Here is a 17,845-nt window from a genome sequence, read left to right on the forward strand (position 1 = left end):
GGAACTCACTTGGTAGTCCAGGCTGGCCTCGAACTCACAGAGATCCGCCTGGCTCTGCCTCCCGAGTGCTGGGATTAAAGGCGTGCGCCACCACCGCCCCGCGAGACCTGCCTTTTTCACAGCCGCGTTTTCAGGGCCTTTGTGAGGGCTCTCAGGGGCTTTGTGAAGAGTTTAAGAAATACTTGTTGGTGGCGCACGCCTTTAATCCCAGCACTCGGGAGGCAGAGCCAGGCGAATCTCTGTGAGTTCGAGGCCAGCCTGGGCTACCAAGTGAGTTCCAGGAAAGGCGCAAAGCTACACAGAGAAACCCTGTCTCGAAAAACCAAAAAAAAAAAAAAAAAGAAATACTTGTTGACTGAATGCAGTCAGTCATGCGCCTGCCATGTGTGAGGCCCTAAGTCCTAAGTTCATTTCCCAGCAGTACCAAGAAAGGAAGGAAGGGAGAAAGGGAGGGAGGGAGGGAGGGGAAAGGGAGGGAGGGAGAAGGAAGGAAGCATTAATTTTAGGATTTATGTGTCTAAAGACAGAACTTCAAAACTTGAAGCAACAGCTGAAGAGAATTAGACAAAGGTGCAACAACGAAAGATCCCGTGCCTCTCCGCAGTTGCTAGGACAAGGAAACTGGAGTCCAGGAAGGAGTCTCCCTGTGTCTGCGGTTTCACTTTCTACAGTTTCAGTTGTTACTCAAGGTCTACTGATGTCAGGAAACAGCAAGTGGAAAATTCCAGAGATGAAGTCCTTCTGAGTTTTCAGTTGCACGGCAGTCTCCTTAGAGTGATGAGACCTTGAGCCATCCGGGTCCATGCTGCTAGGCAATGTCCCTGGGGCGGCTCACCCACACTGCGCAGGGCACCTGCCCCTCAGCCGGGTCCATGCTGCTAGGCAATGTCCCTGGGGCGGCTCACCCACACTGCGCAGGGCACCTGCCCCTCAGCCGGGTCCATGCTGCTAGGCAATGTCCCTGGGGGGGCTCACCCACACTGCGCAGGACACCTGCCCATCAACCACTTTGTCACCCTGGTAATGAGGCAGGCGGCTGTGGGACTGCCGTGTGGTTGGGCTCGAGCGACCCGCCCCCTTTTAACTTACTAATGGTGCCAAAGTGCAAAGCAGAGACGCTGGTGACTGGGACGCCCTCAAGAAAAGCCGTAAAAACACTCCAAGTATAAAGCTGGAAGCACAACTCAGTACTTCCAGGGTGATTCATGGGAGTTTTCTTCCACGATACAGTCACAACGCTGTATTTTATTAATAGCACCGTTAGCTTCTTACTTTGTCTTGTTTATAGAACAAATCTGTGCTTTTGTGCCTTGATGCGGCTTCTGAAGGTCATGGAACGCATCCCTCACAGATGGCAGTACACTGCTTTGTTAGCTGATGGGGCTAACAGAGCTTACACAGCTTCTTGAAGTCAGGGTCAGGGGTGGGTATCACTAAAAATCAGTAAAAGTCTTCTATTCCCAATTAAAAATGGCCATCACTTTTAATCCTAGCAGTAGGAAAGCTGAGGCAGGAGGATTGTGAGTGTAGGGCCAGCCTGGGCTACACAGTAAGAACCTGTCCCCTCCAAACCAACAGACAAACAAACAAACAATTATAACAAGCAGCTAGCTAAAAATGAGAGTGCATACTCTGAATAATTCATATAAAACATCGTACAAAACGCAAATTAATGTGGAGTGGCAGGAAGTTAGGACAGATGACAAAGGGACGCTTCTGTGAGAGAACCTTTGGGAGTGAGGGATGCGCTCCACACGGTGGCCCTGATGGTGTTTCCTGGGTATGCATGTGCAAGCCGCCCAAACTCTTAACTAGTGTACAATATACCTTATTTCTATTATTCCACAATAAAATTATTAAGCCAAATAAAAACTTCACACTTTACAAAGTGTAATAATATCCATACTCTAAACTAGGTAAAGTACTCACATCTTATGTTTACCCAGTTAAAAAAATGATAATAGGGTTGAGGGTGGAGACTCACATCTGTAACCTCAACACTTCCAAGGCTGGGACTGTAGGGTTGTTGCAAAATGGAGGCAGGCAGCTTAGAGTACATAAGGAATTTCAGGCCATCCTGGGATACTCAGTAAGAAAAATATCCTAAGATATTTAACACAAGACAGTCTCTTCACAAGTTGCATTAACATCTGTTGGCCTTTGTTTTCCTAATTATAGAACACGAATGAAGATTCCCACGTTGCAGGGTTGTTGCAAGCATCTGGTTCTGCTGCCACACTAGCCTTACAGTGAGACCTTCATGAGTGTTTGTTAGATGAAAGAAGAAGCGCACGATGTTAGATATCAGCAGTCCCTGGCCCACAGAATGAAGGCATGCACACTATTAGCACAGTCCCTGGCCCACAGAATGAAGGCATGCACGCTATTAGCACAGTCTCCGACCAACAGCTGGAACTCAATCAATTATAATGGATAAACTGGATCCAAATGGGGAAGAGAGGAATCCCTAGTAGTTCCTTTAAAACCCAGAAGGTCCAACCAAAGGAAAACAAACACATTATGTTTTTTTTTTAAATGTCCCAAAATCCAGATTCTTTCCCCTGCCCTCCAGCACAGATCTGCTTCAGCTGGTTATTACTCACATAAAAAAGATTTTTTAGATGTCCTTTGTTAAAACAAACCTTGGAAACTTTACAACAGAAGTCTTTGGGGGCCAGCAAGTGTCTGAAAAACGCTTCAATTGTAGTGAGTTTTGTACATTTTTAGTGCATTTTGCTTTCCGGGTGATGCGCTCAGCAAACCTTTGAGGGTTTTGATAGCTTGTGCATACCCTTCTATCACTTTCCAAAGAAGCATGGGCTAAGCTAAGCTAGATTTAAAAACAAATTTTCATTTTTCATTCAGCTTCATTTGTCATGGCACTGTGTAACTATTAATTTAAAAATTATAATTATGGAAATTTGTTACTTTGTGCTTCATGATTAATTTTCTTATGCCTGAGATAAGTTTTAGTCTATAAAATTATTCTTTGAATACTACACATTCCTTAGGTGGGCTTCATTCACTTAAAATTTTATTTTATTTATGTATTCTTTGAAACTTTCATACATGTATACAATGTATTTTGATCATATCTACCTGTATTTGTTATGGCTATTATTGCTGTGATGAAATACCACAACCAAAAGCAAGTTGGGAGGAAAAGGTTTATTTCACTCACAGTTCCATATAACAGTTCATCGTTTAAACCAGTGAGGGCAGGACCTCAAACAAGGCAGCAACCTGGAGGCAGGAGCTGACGCAGAGGCCATCTCAGGTTCTACTCAAGTCCAGGAGTTCAAGACCAGCATTGGCAATAAAAGCAGGTAGAACAGACAGACAGACAGATGCATGTACACATGTGCACACACAAGCACGCACACTTGCACACACTCAGTGCTTTCCAAACTGAACCAGAGAATTCTGTTGCAACACCTGCGTCCTGATGGTTTCAGTACAGGCTGTCTCTCTACAGCAATTATAAGCTTCCATCCTGGAGGTTTCATTAGCTGAATTCTTTTTACAAATCAAGCAGTTCTAGAAGACGACGCCCCCTCTCCCAAAGGTTTCCTATTTCTCAGGGTTATAGATGATGGTTATAGGGTTGGGGATGGAACAAAAATTAGACTCAGTATTCTCCTTAAGAATGGATAGGTATAGGATATTAAGGCAGATTATTGTGTATACTAGGAAACTAATTTAGTAAAGTATCAACTTTAGATAATTTGCGTTGCTATGGATTCTTATATATTGATATAAATGTAAACTATTTTTATATTCATATTTAAGATAATTTGTAAATTAATACAAATTCAAAACTATAATTTCCATGTTGTACACATATTCCCACTCCTATTTGAAATATTTCGTATATTGATAAAAATGTAAAATTGTATTTGTCATACTGTATTATGTTCTACCTCTGTTTAGGATATTTTGTATATTGATACATATTGTCATATTGCATATTGTTCTATACATTTCTACCTCTGTTTAAGATATTTTGTGTATTGTCACAATTTTGAGGTCATTGTCCTTTTTTTTTTTTTTTTTTTTTTGGTTTTTCGAGACAGGGGTTCTCTGTGTAGCTTTGGAGCCTGTCCTGGAACTCGCTCTGTAGCCCAGGCTGGCCTTGAACTCACAGATATCCGCCTGCCTCTGCCTCCTGAGTGCTGGGATTAAAGGCGTGCGCCACCACTGCCTGGTGGTCATTGTCCTTTTACTGTACATTTGCTTACAGACTGTTTACCTTGTTTATATAAGCCTTAGTCCTTAGGTTATTTAGATAGATAAGACTTACAGAATTATAGCCATCCATGCTTGTCATTTCTATAGTTATGTAGTTAGGTTGTCCAGATTTACAGATACATAGATCAGATGGACAGGTAAACACTTCATAGACCTAGAGAATATGGCATTTAAATAATGTGACATGAGACATGATTGCTCCTGACAGCACCGATCTGATCCTGAGAGAATGTTAGGCTTTTAAGACACTCAGTTTGGAAATTTGTCTTTTTCCTGGAGCATAGTGGCCTACTGGGCAAAGAACAGCCCTTGTCTTGACTGCTGACAATATGAATGCTGTCCTTTCAAGATGAGCAGGACACAAGGAAAAGCAGCTGAACTCTGCCAAGAAAGGGTAAGATGGTCTTTCAAAATTTCTGTTTCTGAAAATGGTCTGTCAGATATTCTAGGCCTGTAACCAAATTAGATATCCTAACAGTGCTGAGAAACTTTAGGTGACTGTCCAGGCTTCCAGCTGTCTCTGTCTATTCTCGAAATATTTCCCAAAGTTGCTTGCATGCATTTCCCATTTTCTCAGGTATTATTATATTCCTTCTCAGGTCTTTGATGGGGTTGAAGACTAGATAGTTACAGTTACAATCTTCTCATATCTTAGCTAGAACACACTAAGTACTAGATTCAGATTCTTCAGGATAGGACAGCTTTTGGAATAATCTCCCTAACATACCATTTACCTGTGTTCTAGACATCTCTGCATTTTAGTATGTGTCTCTTGTTTGATGTTGTTCTTGTTGGTTGTAGTTCCGTTTTGCTAATAGCTAAGAGCTAATAGCAAGCCATAGCAGAAGTCTGGCAGTGGGATTAAGTAGCACACGCCCTTAATCCCAATCACATGACAGGCAGATCTCTGTGTGTTCAAGAGCACTGCCAGCAAGGAGACACATGCCTTTAATCTCAATACCAACCATATCTGGAGGTCTGTATAGACAGGCAGTGACGAGGAGGTCATGTGGTTGGGTTTACATCCAATGAGAAGGCAGAACAGAAAGTCAATAAAAAGACAGACGCACAGGAAGTAGGCCTCTTCCTCAGGGGAAGGATGGCAGTGGCAGCGGGTAGTAAGAAGGCGGTTTTAGTCTCAGCTCTTAGCTACTGCTCTGACCTCTTGGGCTTTTAACTCTGCATTTGGCTCTGTGTTTCTTATTTAATAAGACTGTTACATTTACATATAATAATCATTCCTATTGTATATAATTTTGTGTTAGGTTAGAACTTTCTTATTTAGACAAAAGGGGGAGATGTAGTGGGTGATTGTTTGAGCCATACCCTGAAGCACCACCCCTCATGAGGTAGCAGGTAACTGTTACATCTGCCTATGACCTTGAGGTATATGCCCCTGGGGCGTGGCTGCTGAAGGACCCTTAAGACCTGGGATGCACATCTGTGCTCTTTTTGCTACCTCCTGGTTTTGGAGGCTGGATTGGACCAGGGTGGAGCTCGTCAGAGAACAGCATTGGACTGTGCCACACCATTCCAAGATCCTGCAACAAATTACTTTATTCTGTTTTGTGAGTTAACCCCTAAATAAATTGCTTTGTTCATTAAATAGATTCCGTGGATTGCTAGCGATATAACCACAATAGACTGTTCTAGTAGGTAACTCACCTTAGACATGAATGGATATGAATGTTTCAAATGTGCTTTTAATGGGTAAAGGCAGTTAGTTACCTTGCATTTTGCAAAGTAGAGGGTCTTCACCCAGGCTCAACTTGGTTGGACAGTGGTCTAAACTTGTTTCACCCTTAGACAGTTTTATCTGTTGGAAGAACATAAAAGAAAGATATATTCTTAGGAAACCCTTGGATTTTTTTCTTTGCCTGTTTCTTCTGCCCCCAGAGTGTAAGAACCTTACCTTTTATTGCTCCCCCTCCTTTATCCCAGGTCTTTTCCCCATGGAAAGCACCTAATCTGTATTTCTAAAGCCAGGCTTCCAAGGGAAGCTTACCTGGGGACATATTTCCCAGTTCCAAAGTATTATTTTCTCTTTATATGTTTTATATTATATTCTAAAACTCACCTTTATGAGTTGTAATGTAAACTAATGATTTAGTTCTCTGATCCCTAAATCCTTCAGTGGAGTGAAGCTTCAGAAAGGGACCTGGCATCTACCTGGGTGTCTGCTGGTCCCATCAGGGACACGTTTTACCCTGAATGACAGATGTGGCCCTGTGCCTACATCATGCGTTCATGGCCAGAATGATAAATGGCCATTCGGTTTCTTTCTCCATGGCTCTGCCCCCAGTTTTTCTCCCTCAGGATGTTTATCCCCTTGCTATTGTTCTTTGGAACAATTGCATATTCATTTTGCTTTAACTGTTCACATCTCAGTACATCTTACCACAGACAATTTCTTTTCTCTCTAAAAAATTCTTTTAGTTTTATTTTATTTTTTTTTTTGTATGGGTGTTTGGCTTGTATGTATGTTTGTGCACCATGAGCATGCTTGGTGCTCACGGGCATCCGATGCCCTGGGACTGTCAATGATGGTTGTGAGCCTCCATGTGGGTGCTGGGAATTGAAACCATATCCTCTGCAAGAGCAGCAACTTCTCTTAACCACTGAGCCATCTCTCCAGCCCCTACCCCAGACAATTACTAATTCCCTTTCCTGTTCTTTCTCGGTTATTTCAGAAATTGTCTCACCCCTCCAAGCTCCTTCCCTGGGAGCAAACACCCAGTAATGTCAATGTGATATTCATAAATCAAAAGAAAAGATAAATATTAAGTTTGGAATTAGAATTACACATTCTAGAGAAAGACCCCTACACACTTCCCACATGTCCCCATCTGCCACTATGCTATTCTCAAGGCGAATTGCTGACTCAAGTCTAATACAGATGACTTCTTACTCAATGACTTCTCTACTCTGTTTGGTCAGCAGTATTATAGTATCATTTCTTACTACTGATATTCAAAATGTGCAGTTTTTTTTTCTATGGAAGTAGGGAAAATTAACTTTCCTGGGGCCACCTGAGTAGCTACCAATTTTTAAGGAACCAATGTGCAGCTAAAGAATCATCACACAACCGTTCCTAAATTGTAGCTTGCTTACACGCGAAATACCAATCCCTAGCTCACCGCGATTTGGGTATCTGTTTGGGTCTAGGTAAGCATCAACCACCCTCAGTCAGAAGTTTATTGGTTGAATGAACGCATTCATGAATATTGAGGTCCTGTGTTAATCTGAATCATTCTTCATGTGGAGGGTGGGTGCGTGGGTGTGACCTGTGCAGAATGTGTAGTGTATGGGAGGGAACCAAGGCCATGCTACTTACTCTAGACAGGGGCTTCCAGGAGAGATCCAGGTGCAAGAAGGTCGATGGCACATCAAAGGGAATTTCAATGGTTTCTTCTTTCTTCTTCTCCGTTGTTGGTTGTTGCGAGTTTGTGTGGTTGTTGGTTGTGGTTATGGCTGTGGTTGTGGTTGCGGCGGCTGTGGTGGTGGGGGCAGCTGTGCTTGCAGGTTTTTGAGGTCGAATATCCCAAAAACATATTGTACTAAAAGAAAGCTCATGTTGTTTGTTGTTGTTGTTACTTAATTAGAACAAGTAAGAGGTCCGATGTTAAGACACCCTGGTGGCTACATGTCAGTGTGGTAACTCCCTAACATTTCTGAAACTAAGCTTTTATGAAATGAGGCCATTCTGCATTTCATTTTATAAAAGATTTGATTTTTAACGATATGCACTTGTGTGCGGCTGAATGTGACTTTGTGCATGGGAGTGCAGCGTCCATGAGGTCTGAAGAGAGCCTCAGATTTCCTGGAGCTGGAGTTACAGGAGGGGTGAGCTGCCTCGTGTGGGTGGTGGGAACTGAACCTGGGACCTCTTCCAAAGCAGTCAGTACACTGAGTCACCCCTCCAGCACCATGTTTCACAATTTATTAAATTATACCGTGCCTATGGGTGTTAGATTTCCTTTGTCTTGATGGTAATACAGGGTAATTCAGTTTGGAAGCTGGTGACTTTAAAAAGGAATGTAAGTGCTTTATTAAGATACAACTCATATATAATAAGTTCATCCATGAAAAACATATTTTAATGGTGGCTGTTACAGTCCCCAGCACCTTCTCTTGGACCCCACAGCTTCTGTTTCTGCCAGCTTCCCTAGCACAGCATGTCATTAACTCTGTCCCAGCCAAAGAGTTTTTGTTTTTGGTTTTTGGATTTTTGAGTCAGGGTCTCACTATGTAGTTCTGGTTGTCCTGGAACCCAGTATGCAGACCAAGCTTGCCTCAAACTCACAGAGATCTACTTACCTATGCCTCCCAAGTGCTGGGATTAAAGATGTGTGCTACCACACCCAGCTTCAAAGATTTAAAAAAATATAAACCTCGTGATATAGCTCAGGCTGGACTTAATCCATAATTCTCAGGCTTCTGTCTTTTGAGTGCTTTGATTATGAGCTACAAAGCCATTTTTAATAGCAAAATTTTTCTGGTATTTGGAGGCTAAATAAGCATTACTTCTCTAGATAAATATTAAATTTCCTACATTGTTATGAATTACTAATTCTATAAATGGGCAAATGTAATTTTATCTAAATGAATAGCTTCCGACATGGCCATCAAGTTACAACAATGTTCCTCTGCCTTGAAGAAGCCTTCCTGTTACACGTGACGACCCTCATATCTGTGAGATAGACAGAATGTAAACGACATATACCATAGATTTACAAATGTGGGGTATGAAGAAGCAGAAACACTATGGATAATGCTGTGTACTGATAGCAACGGCAACACATAGTTAACTGCTTTCTAAAAGTATTCTTTACTATTACCATTATTACTATGACCATTACTATTGTCATTGTGCGCACGACATGTCTGAGCATGGACCTGGCATGCCATGTGCATGTGTAGCAGTCAGCAGATAACTTTGGGAGCTGGCTCTCTCCTTCCTCCCTGGGTTCCGAGACTCTAACTCAGGTTGTCAGGCTTTCCTGCCAAGGGCCTTTACCAGCTGAGCCTTCTTACTGGCTCCTGTTTTCTTATTGTTTCCAATTTTATCCCCATAAGAAGCTCTTTTTTGTTTTTTGGGGTTTTTTTGGCCCAGAACTTGCTTTGTAGACCAGTTGGCTTCACACTCACAGACCCTGCCCTACTGGAGCCTCCTGAGTGCTGGGATTAAAGGCACACACCACACTGCTCCAAGTCAAGGTTTCTTTTGTTTCAGATGCCAGCGACACCCTTAGCAGCAATAGTCTATACAATCCTCCTTTAGGTTAATTGCTGTAGTAACGGTTATTGAATGAGTGAAAAGAAACATTGGTTTTAGGAGCATCAAAGAGAAAAGAGCATGGCTTGTGAAGGGTTCCAGGAAGTGTTTGAAGTGAAACTTACCAATCTGCTGAGCATGTGACGAGCTGACAATTTATTCCACTCCGATTTTCAAAGACAGAGCCCATTCTGTTAATCTATTTAAAAATTTTTAAAAAGAGAAAATTCTGTAAACTAACAGTAGTAGGTTCCCTCTAAGGTTGCCTCTGATCTTCTCTGGCCATCTGTCTGTCTGTCTGTCTGTCTCTCTCTCTCTCTCTCTCCATATATATATATATATATATATATATATATATATATATATATATATGGATATATATATGATTATATATATATGTAAACGACATATACCATATATATATAAACCCCAAAAAACAAAAAAGAGCTTCTTATGGGGATAAAATTGGAAACAATAAGAAAACAGGAGCCAGTAAGAAGGCTCAGCTGGTAAATATATATATATATATATATATATATATATATATATTATTCCCAAAGCATAAAAACTATTATTAAAATAGTAAATTCTGAGGCCTTGCCTTCTTGTGGGTGGGAGTTGGGGATGGGTTGGAAGGGGGAGGCTGGTGGGGTGGAAGGAGGAAAGAGAGGGATCTTTGATTGGTGTGTAAAATGAATGAAAAAATTTTCTTAATAAAAAAATAAATAAAAACAAATGACAGCAAAAAAAAGGGTAAATTCTGAGTAGCTAGAAATGATTTTTCTCATAGCTATTTTCCTTTTAGATTTTCTTCTTTTAAAAAGTTTGTTAAAATATCCCTAACACTGTCATGGATATTTGAAATCTGGATTTTAAGACCAAATACAACCCTACTTTGAATTCCTATAAACTCTCTGTTCACAGAAATATTTTTATATAGTTTTAATTAGGATGCATATAAATGTTGATTCTCAGATTTTTCAACTCACATAGCCCTGAATTTTACCTGCATACTCACAAATTATTTTAAATGTTTTATAAAATGTAGATAATATGCATCATTTTATTATTCACTGGTTTTAGAAATGCAGGCTCTTTCAGTTTTTTACTATCAATTGTTGAGCCTAACAAATGTAGATTTCAGGAGACTATTAAGCAGGAAAGCTCAGGAGAAAAGGGGCTAAGTCTCAAATAGGAAATGATGCTGGCCAGGCATAGTGCCATGTGCCTTTAGTTCCTGGTCTACACAGAGACTTCCAGAACAGCCAGGGCAACATAGAGAGACCTTGTCCCCCTAAACCTCAGGATTAAAAACAAGGAGAATAAAAGACGAAAGGAAACCGATGGTGTGCACTGTCCAATTACTGGCACAACTTTGCAAGCACACAGAGGTTCTTCAGGGCCCGCCCACCGTCCTAGGAGGTCCAAAGTCCCCACTAACTACTTGTTAAGGAGGCTTAAGGGTTTGGAGGCAACTTGTCAAGGCCACTCTCTCAAATGTGTATGGAAACATGACTGTCTTGATTGGGTAAATGAGCAAAATAGTGGACAGTGATGGGCTTCCAGTGGGCTGAGTGAGGAGATGGCGCACCCAATCCCGTAGACATCACACTGGCCAGGCAACTGCAGACCAGGTTGACCCACCCTCAGCTCCCAACCCTTTCTGGTTGGTGCCAAATGTCAACTTCCATTGGATCTGATAGTTTAAGAATTTATCCTTCTACTGAGGCCACCCTGAGGTTATCAGAGATTTACCACTCTAGGGCCTTACATTTTAAAGATTTAGAACTCTGTCCTGATGATTATCTTTGTTAACTAGACACAGCCTAGAATCAACACAAAGGAAAGCCTTGGCTGAGGAATTGCCTAGATCCAGTTGGCATCAATGTGGACATTTCTGTGGGAAATTACCTTATTACTTGGTACCTGAGGTTCCAACCCATTGTGGATAGAACCATCCCTAAGTAGTTGATTCTGGGCCTACTGTATAATGCTGGGCCGAGGTGGTGCATGTCTTTAATCTCAACACTCGGGAGACAGAGGCAGGTGGGTCTCTGTGAATCTAAAGCCAGCCTGGTCTACAGAGCCAGTTCCAGGACAGTGAAGGATACACAGAGAAACTCTGCCTGGAAAACAAACAAAAAAGAAAAATAAAAAAACCCCAAGAAAGCTGGCTAAGTATGAGCCCAAGAAGGAGCTAGTGATGGAGTTAGCAAGTGTTCCTTCATGGTTCCTGCCTTGTCTTCTCTCAAGGATGGACTTGGACGCATAAGCCAAGTAACTCCTTCCGGCTCCTAAGGTTTTTTAGTCAGAGCATTTTATTATAGTAACAGAAAGCAAGCAAGAGCAAACTCCTAAAGCCACGGTACTCTTCCAGAAGCTTGGAAAACATATTTTATAAACTAAACAGGAATGTGGCTAGCTCAGTTGGTGGCTGCCAAGTGTGCCCAGAACCCTGGTTTGACCTCCAGCAGCTCCACATACCCTGGGCATGGTGTACATATACTCGAGAGGTGGAGACAGGAGAGTCAGAAATTCAAGGCCATCCTTGACTACATAGTAAGTTCAAAGCCATTCTGGGTTACATGAGACATTGTCTCAACAAAACAAAACAAGCCTAACAGAATTTGGGCTGGTGAGATGGCTGGGTGATTAAGAGCACTGACTGCTCTTCTAGACAGGCAAGGTTTGAGTCCCAGCACCCATCAGCCATCAGCACTCACCTCAAAGGAGTCTGGCAGCCAGTGTATATCTGTGATTACTTTCCTATGTCCGTTTTCTATTGAAGACACCGCACAGTGTCTGATGTACATCGCTTCCTTATTACTGTCTGGTTCAAGGAGGAACATAGGCTAGAGAAATGTCAAAAGAAAGTTACATTGTAGAGAGCTGATGGGTGAACTCCACTTTACTGGCTATTGCTGTTAAAATAGAAAAACCCAGAGTTGTATCAGTTAAGGGAAGACACAAATTAGTGTTTCAGTATACCACGTATTTAGTAACACTTACCAACTCTCCCTTTCAATATAATGTGATCTCTGAACTACACAAGGATTATGGACCCAATCTATTCTTGAAGGACTGTTTTCATGGGTACAAGGATGTAGACATCTTACCACTCCTCAGTGAGAGCCCTATGGATCCAAGGCTGGAGAACGGGGGCTGGAGGGATGTATGATATGGAGGATAAGTACTGACCTAGAGGCTGACTGCTCTTCCCAGTACTCCTAATGGAATCCACAGCCTCACAGAACCATAATGTATTTTTTAATTTAAAATTTGCACTACTTAACTTATTCTGTACATGTGTACATGTATGTGTGTGTGCCTGAGTGTGGAAGTCAGAGGATAACTCTTGAGAGTCAGATCTCTCCTTCCACCATGTGGGTCTCAGGGATGGGACTCTGGTCATCAGGCTTGGTGACAGGTGCTCTTACCCACTGTCACTCTCTCATCTTAGACATGTGAACTGATTCTTGCAGAGGTGAGGTGGAGCATCCAAGCTCATAGCCTGTGCGACAGCACCTGGATACCCAGACTTCCTGTCCTTCTGTCCTGGGCTCCTTCAACAGAGTCACTTTAGACACAATATTTGCTTCCTTCATTTTCTTTAACAATAAACACAGCAACACAACCCCATAAAATCCTGCGCTGCCAAAGAAGCTTGTTTTGCTGTGTCTTTGGTAAACACCCCATACAAAGTAATTCAGGACATGCCTGCAAGCAGATGTGAAGGTGGTAAAACAAAATTATTGCTGTGTTTCTCATACCGAGCTTTAAAGAGCTTGGTGAATCTGTGATAAACATTTTGATAAACTCTGGAATGGTTAGAAGCGTCATTGTGAGTGAGAGGCTAGAGACAGCTAACCTTGAGTCCTTGTGAGTGAGAGGCTAGGGACAGCCAACCTTGAGTCCTTGTGAGTGAGAGGCTAGGGACAGCCAACCTTGAGTCCTTGTGAGTGAGAGGCTAGGGACAGCCAACCTTGAGTCCTTGTGAGTGAGAGGCTAGGGACAGCCAACCTTGAGAATGGCCTTTCTACTTCTGCTGCCGCCCGCCTTGATGTTTTCTATGCGGTCCGCGTGTGACGTGATATCCCACAGGACAATCTAAAACAGAGAAATGTTAGCACAGCACTTTCAGGACATAGAGAACTGGGTCTGAGAGATGGCTTTTTAGGAAGTGATTGGTATACAGCCTGAGAAAAATCAGTCACCTTAGGGCGTAATCAGATCTAGCCTGTAGCCTACGTAACTCGCAACTTGTAGAACAGATACTGAAGAGAATGTTTTTGTCTCTCCATCAGTATCCCCAACTCTCTGTTTCATATTCATGTTATCAAATGCTGTTATTGAGTAAATAAATGCCAGACAAATATTATGTACTTTCCCATAATTTGGTAAGATTTCGTCCTTTCTGCTCTGAATATAGGTATAGCTGCTTCAGACCTGGGGAGAAACAGAATTTACCCAGATTCTCAAGAATTAATCATGGGGGAAGAAAGGCAGACAAATTATCTTAATTGTCTCTAATGGCTAACTCAGAATTTGTATGTTACTCGGATGGTCATTCTCTTAAGAACAAGAACAAAGTAGAATACGCAACACCAAGCGTGAGTTGTTTTCAGTGACTGAATGTCAATGTTGGGGAATCATGAGTGATTCTATTATACAGTGGCCTTCTAAAATATTCTAAAACAATTCAGACCATTTTTGTCACAAATGCAAAGGCACTTCAGATTTTCTTGGCTTAGGAAATGGCTCTGGGTGATTACTGAGATCGCAGTAGCTGTTAGACAAAAGCCAGGGACCTATTCGTTTTCCTGATTTTCCCGCTGTTCTGGAGAAATAAACCTGGGAGCTGCTGCTGCGTGAATCTAAACTAAACAAGTTTCTCAGCCACATACAGAAAGAACAGACACCTCCATTTTATTGTATTAATTTGGATCGGGTCTCCTGTAGCCCAGGCTGACCTCTAACTATCTATGTAGCCAAGGATGGCCTTAAACTCTGGATCTTCCTGCCTCCACCTCCCAAGTGCTAGGAGTGCAGCTGTGTGCCACCATTCTCTGGGGGATCAAATTCAGGGCTTTGCACATGCTGGGTAACCCTCTCTAGCTACATCCTGTGCCCTAAGTGAAGTTTCTAACAGTCAAACTCACCGGATTGAAATAACTCGGAGCTTAGACCATAGAAAGGCTTTAAAAGTTTTTATTTTGCTTTCCCAATACAACAATATTGGAGGGTAGAATCTCAATGTGGTATAAATTAAATGTCTTAGAAGAAAAATAAAGGAAATGTAGTGCCAAGTACATCCCAATCATGTATATTTTCCAGTGAATCTCCACTTGCATTCTGCATTATTTAGTAACTCCTACATAGCATCTGGGATATTCAAGTGATGGTCTCTTTCCTAAGAGGTAGCGATGCTTACAGCTTGCTCTATTGGTTAATTTTTATTGTCAGTTTGACACAAACTAGAGTCATCTGGGAAGAGAGAGGAATTCCCCCAGGTCAGAGTGGCCTGTGGGCATGTCCATGAGGCATGAGTTTCTTGATTGCTAACTGATGTAAAAGGGCCCATCTTGACAAGTCAATCCCTAGGCAAGTGGGTCTGGGCTGCATAAGTGAAAAAAGACAGATTTAATTGAGTTTTGTTATTCTGACTGAATTACTCTGCGAACACTTCAAGTGCCAATACCATGTCTGATATATCTTTCTACTCAAGTCCTGCCAGGGTGATTGACATATGGCCAACATGCCTTCCCTGTGCCACACTGAACCCTTAAGTTCTAAAGTTATCAAAATCAAAACTTCTTACAGCATCAGTAAACATCTGAAGACAATTCCTAATTACCTGTCCATTTATGCAGCCTCCAGCGATGATATTAGGGTCACTTGGACAGAACTCGAAGCAGAAGATGTCATCGGGGCTCTCCAGCATCAACTAAAGTCAACCCCATGAATCAAAAGAAAAGAACAAGAAAACCTATTAAATAATACTGAGATGGGTAGAAGTCTAATTTTGTAGCTGTCTATAAGCAATGCACATTTGAGCCAGTCCCCAGAGGCACTTTTGTTGAATTTTATCATGGACCTTGCTCCCACAAAGGAGACTGGGGGGTAAGCTCCCTCAGAGATCTAGTTCCTTCTATTATCCACCCAAGGGATATATAATTATTGGGGCATGTTATCATACTTAAAACGAAAGAAAATGCAATTGGTGTTTTTGAAGAGTGAAGAGGATAAACTCTGTGAGGATATGATATTTGTCTTTCTTCTCTACGGTATCTACTCAGGCACATAGTGAACAGTCAAGAAGAAAATTCCCTGAGTGGGAGAATCTGGAAGTAATGCTGGTAAATATTTCAAGTTTTAAAACAATATGAAATACAGAAGATGAAAAATATGCATGAAGGAATCATTAAGTTAATATCACCACCAAGCAAGGCGCATGGCTATTGTTTTCTACAGCGGCAAAAGCTGGGCCCCAGGTAAAGTTTTCCAACTGGATTTTTCTTTCCTTTCTTTGAGAAGGGTCCCTCTATGTAGATTTGGCTGTCCAGGAACTCACTGTGTGGACCAGGCTGGCCTCAAACCTACAGAGATCCACCTGCTTCTGCATCCTGAGTGCTGGCTCACACTACCATACCTGGCCCAACTGGATTTTTATAAAGCTAAATTATTTTAGTTTATGGCACTTTCTGGACTTTAGAGAGAGTTCTTGAAAGTAAAAATACTAATATTATCATAGTTTTGATTAGAAAATGTAAATCACTTGTATTATCCCTTAAAAAGTATCTATTTTTTTTTGTGCGTGTGCATATGTGTGTGGCATGTGTATGGGTGTATGTATATGTGTGTTCATAAGTATGTGTGTGTGTAGTGTATGTATGTGTGTGTATGTGTGTGTGTATGGGTGAGTGTGTGTGTGTGTTTGTGTGTGTAGTGTATGTGTGTGTGTAGTGTATGTATGTGTGTGTAGTGTGTGTAGGGCAGAGGTTGATGTCAATCGTTCTCCGACTTATCTAGTGAGATAGGGTCTCTCACTAGAACTCAGAGTCAGTTCAGCTAGTTCAGCTGTCTTTAGTCATCCAACTTGTCCCAAGGTCCCCTACCTCAGTCTCCAGAGCACTGGCATTCCAGGAGGGCTACCATAGCCACTCAATAACTACATGGGTGCTGGGGATCTTAACTCAGGTCCTCACTCTCGCCTGCTTTACCCACAGCATCATCTCCACAATCCATGCTTGCCCTTTTCAAGCTGCTTTTTAAAATAGAGGTGAGAAAAGTCATTTAGCATCCTAACAGACTAGACATTCGGCTGCACTTCTGTGGCAGAGTGGAGAGCACCAGGACGTTGCCCTCTCAGGAGACAGGCCTGCATTAATTTGGGGTAAAAGTGAAAGACTAGCGATCTAGCCCTCTGATTTCTGAATGTATAATAGGTACAGTCCCCTAGAACAAAACTGCCCTAATCCAGATGTGGTGAAGAAGGAAGCTAAGACTCATCAGAGAAGGCCTTTATTCCACAGTAATTAAGACCCTCAGAGGAGTGGAGTGTTATTACATTGAAGATCGTTGAAATAATATAATGCAAACAGCACCTTGTAGTAAGAACTCTTACTGAGAAGAAAATGGAAACAAGAAATGAATCCAGCCGTCGGTCTCATTTTACGTGGCCTGATAAGGGGGTGGGTTTGAGTGTGTGTGGGTGTGAATGTGCTCATGCTCAGGTGTGTTTTACTTAAACTATTTAAAGTCTGGAAAGTTGAATACACAATTCCAAGTTTGGGACCTGCCTGATGATTGGCTGCCCCTAAATGAGAGAGTTGAAAAAAGGATCCTGCACTTTCTTGTGGGAACATGGTTCCCAGTACCCTTCCACACAGTTATTCTTGCTCACTATCACCCCCTACCGGTGATCGTCAGAATTGAGGAAATTCTTAGGAAGCTAAAAACCTATCTGCATTTGAACATCTCAATATTTAAATAAGACCCATTAAAGAGCTGCGTGTGTTCGTGCATGCACATATGTGCAGTTGCATGCATGTCTGTGTGTAGGGTAGCGATCAGGGGTCCTCAATTGCTTCTTTACCTTATGTTTTTGAGACAGAGTCTTTTCTGAACCTGAAGGTCACTAATTGGCCTGGATTGACTGGCCAATGAGCCCTAGAGACTCCCCCATCTCCCATCCCAAGCACTGTGGTTACAGATGTGACAATCAATGCGGCTTTTTACATGGCTTGTGAGGACCTGAACTCAGTCTCCGAGCTTTCATGGCAGATCCTTTACAGACTGAGGCATCCCCTCAGCTCCAAGAGC

The 17,845-nt window shown here is 42.1% G+C and overlaps 1 protein-coding gene across 2 annotated transcripts in view; it reads right to left on the bottom strand.

The window, feature by feature from the left end:
• Dnai3 (dynein axonemal intermediate chain 3) overlaps positions 1–17,845 on the bottom strand; it is a 65,488-nt gene that overhangs the window by 20,422 nt on the left and 27,221 nt on the right. For both annotated transcript variants that reach the window (XM_059266394.1, XM_059266393.1), the window contains exons 11-16: positions 15,378–15,467; positions 13,544–13,630; positions 12,247–12,375; positions 9,649–9,722; positions 7,583–7,805; positions 5,977–6,064 (exon numbers count right to left, since the gene is read on the bottom strand). In XM_059266394.1, coding sequence (XP_059122377.1) covers positions 5,977–6,064; positions 7,583–7,805; positions 9,649–9,722; positions 12,247–12,375; positions 13,544–13,630; positions 15,378–15,467 — 691 coding nt within the window. The remainder of the gene's footprint in view (positions 1–5,976; positions 6,065–7,582; positions 7,806–9,648; positions 9,723–12,246; positions 12,376–13,543; positions 13,631–15,377; positions 15,468–17,845) is intronic.

This window comes from Peromyscus eremicus, chromosome 6 (assembly GCF_949786415.1).
Source record: "Peromyscus eremicus chromosome 6, PerEre_H2_v1, whole genome shotgun sequence".
NCBI classification, from domain to species: Eukaryota; Metazoa; Chordata; class Mammalia; order Rodentia; family Cricetidae; genus Peromyscus; species Peromyscus eremicus.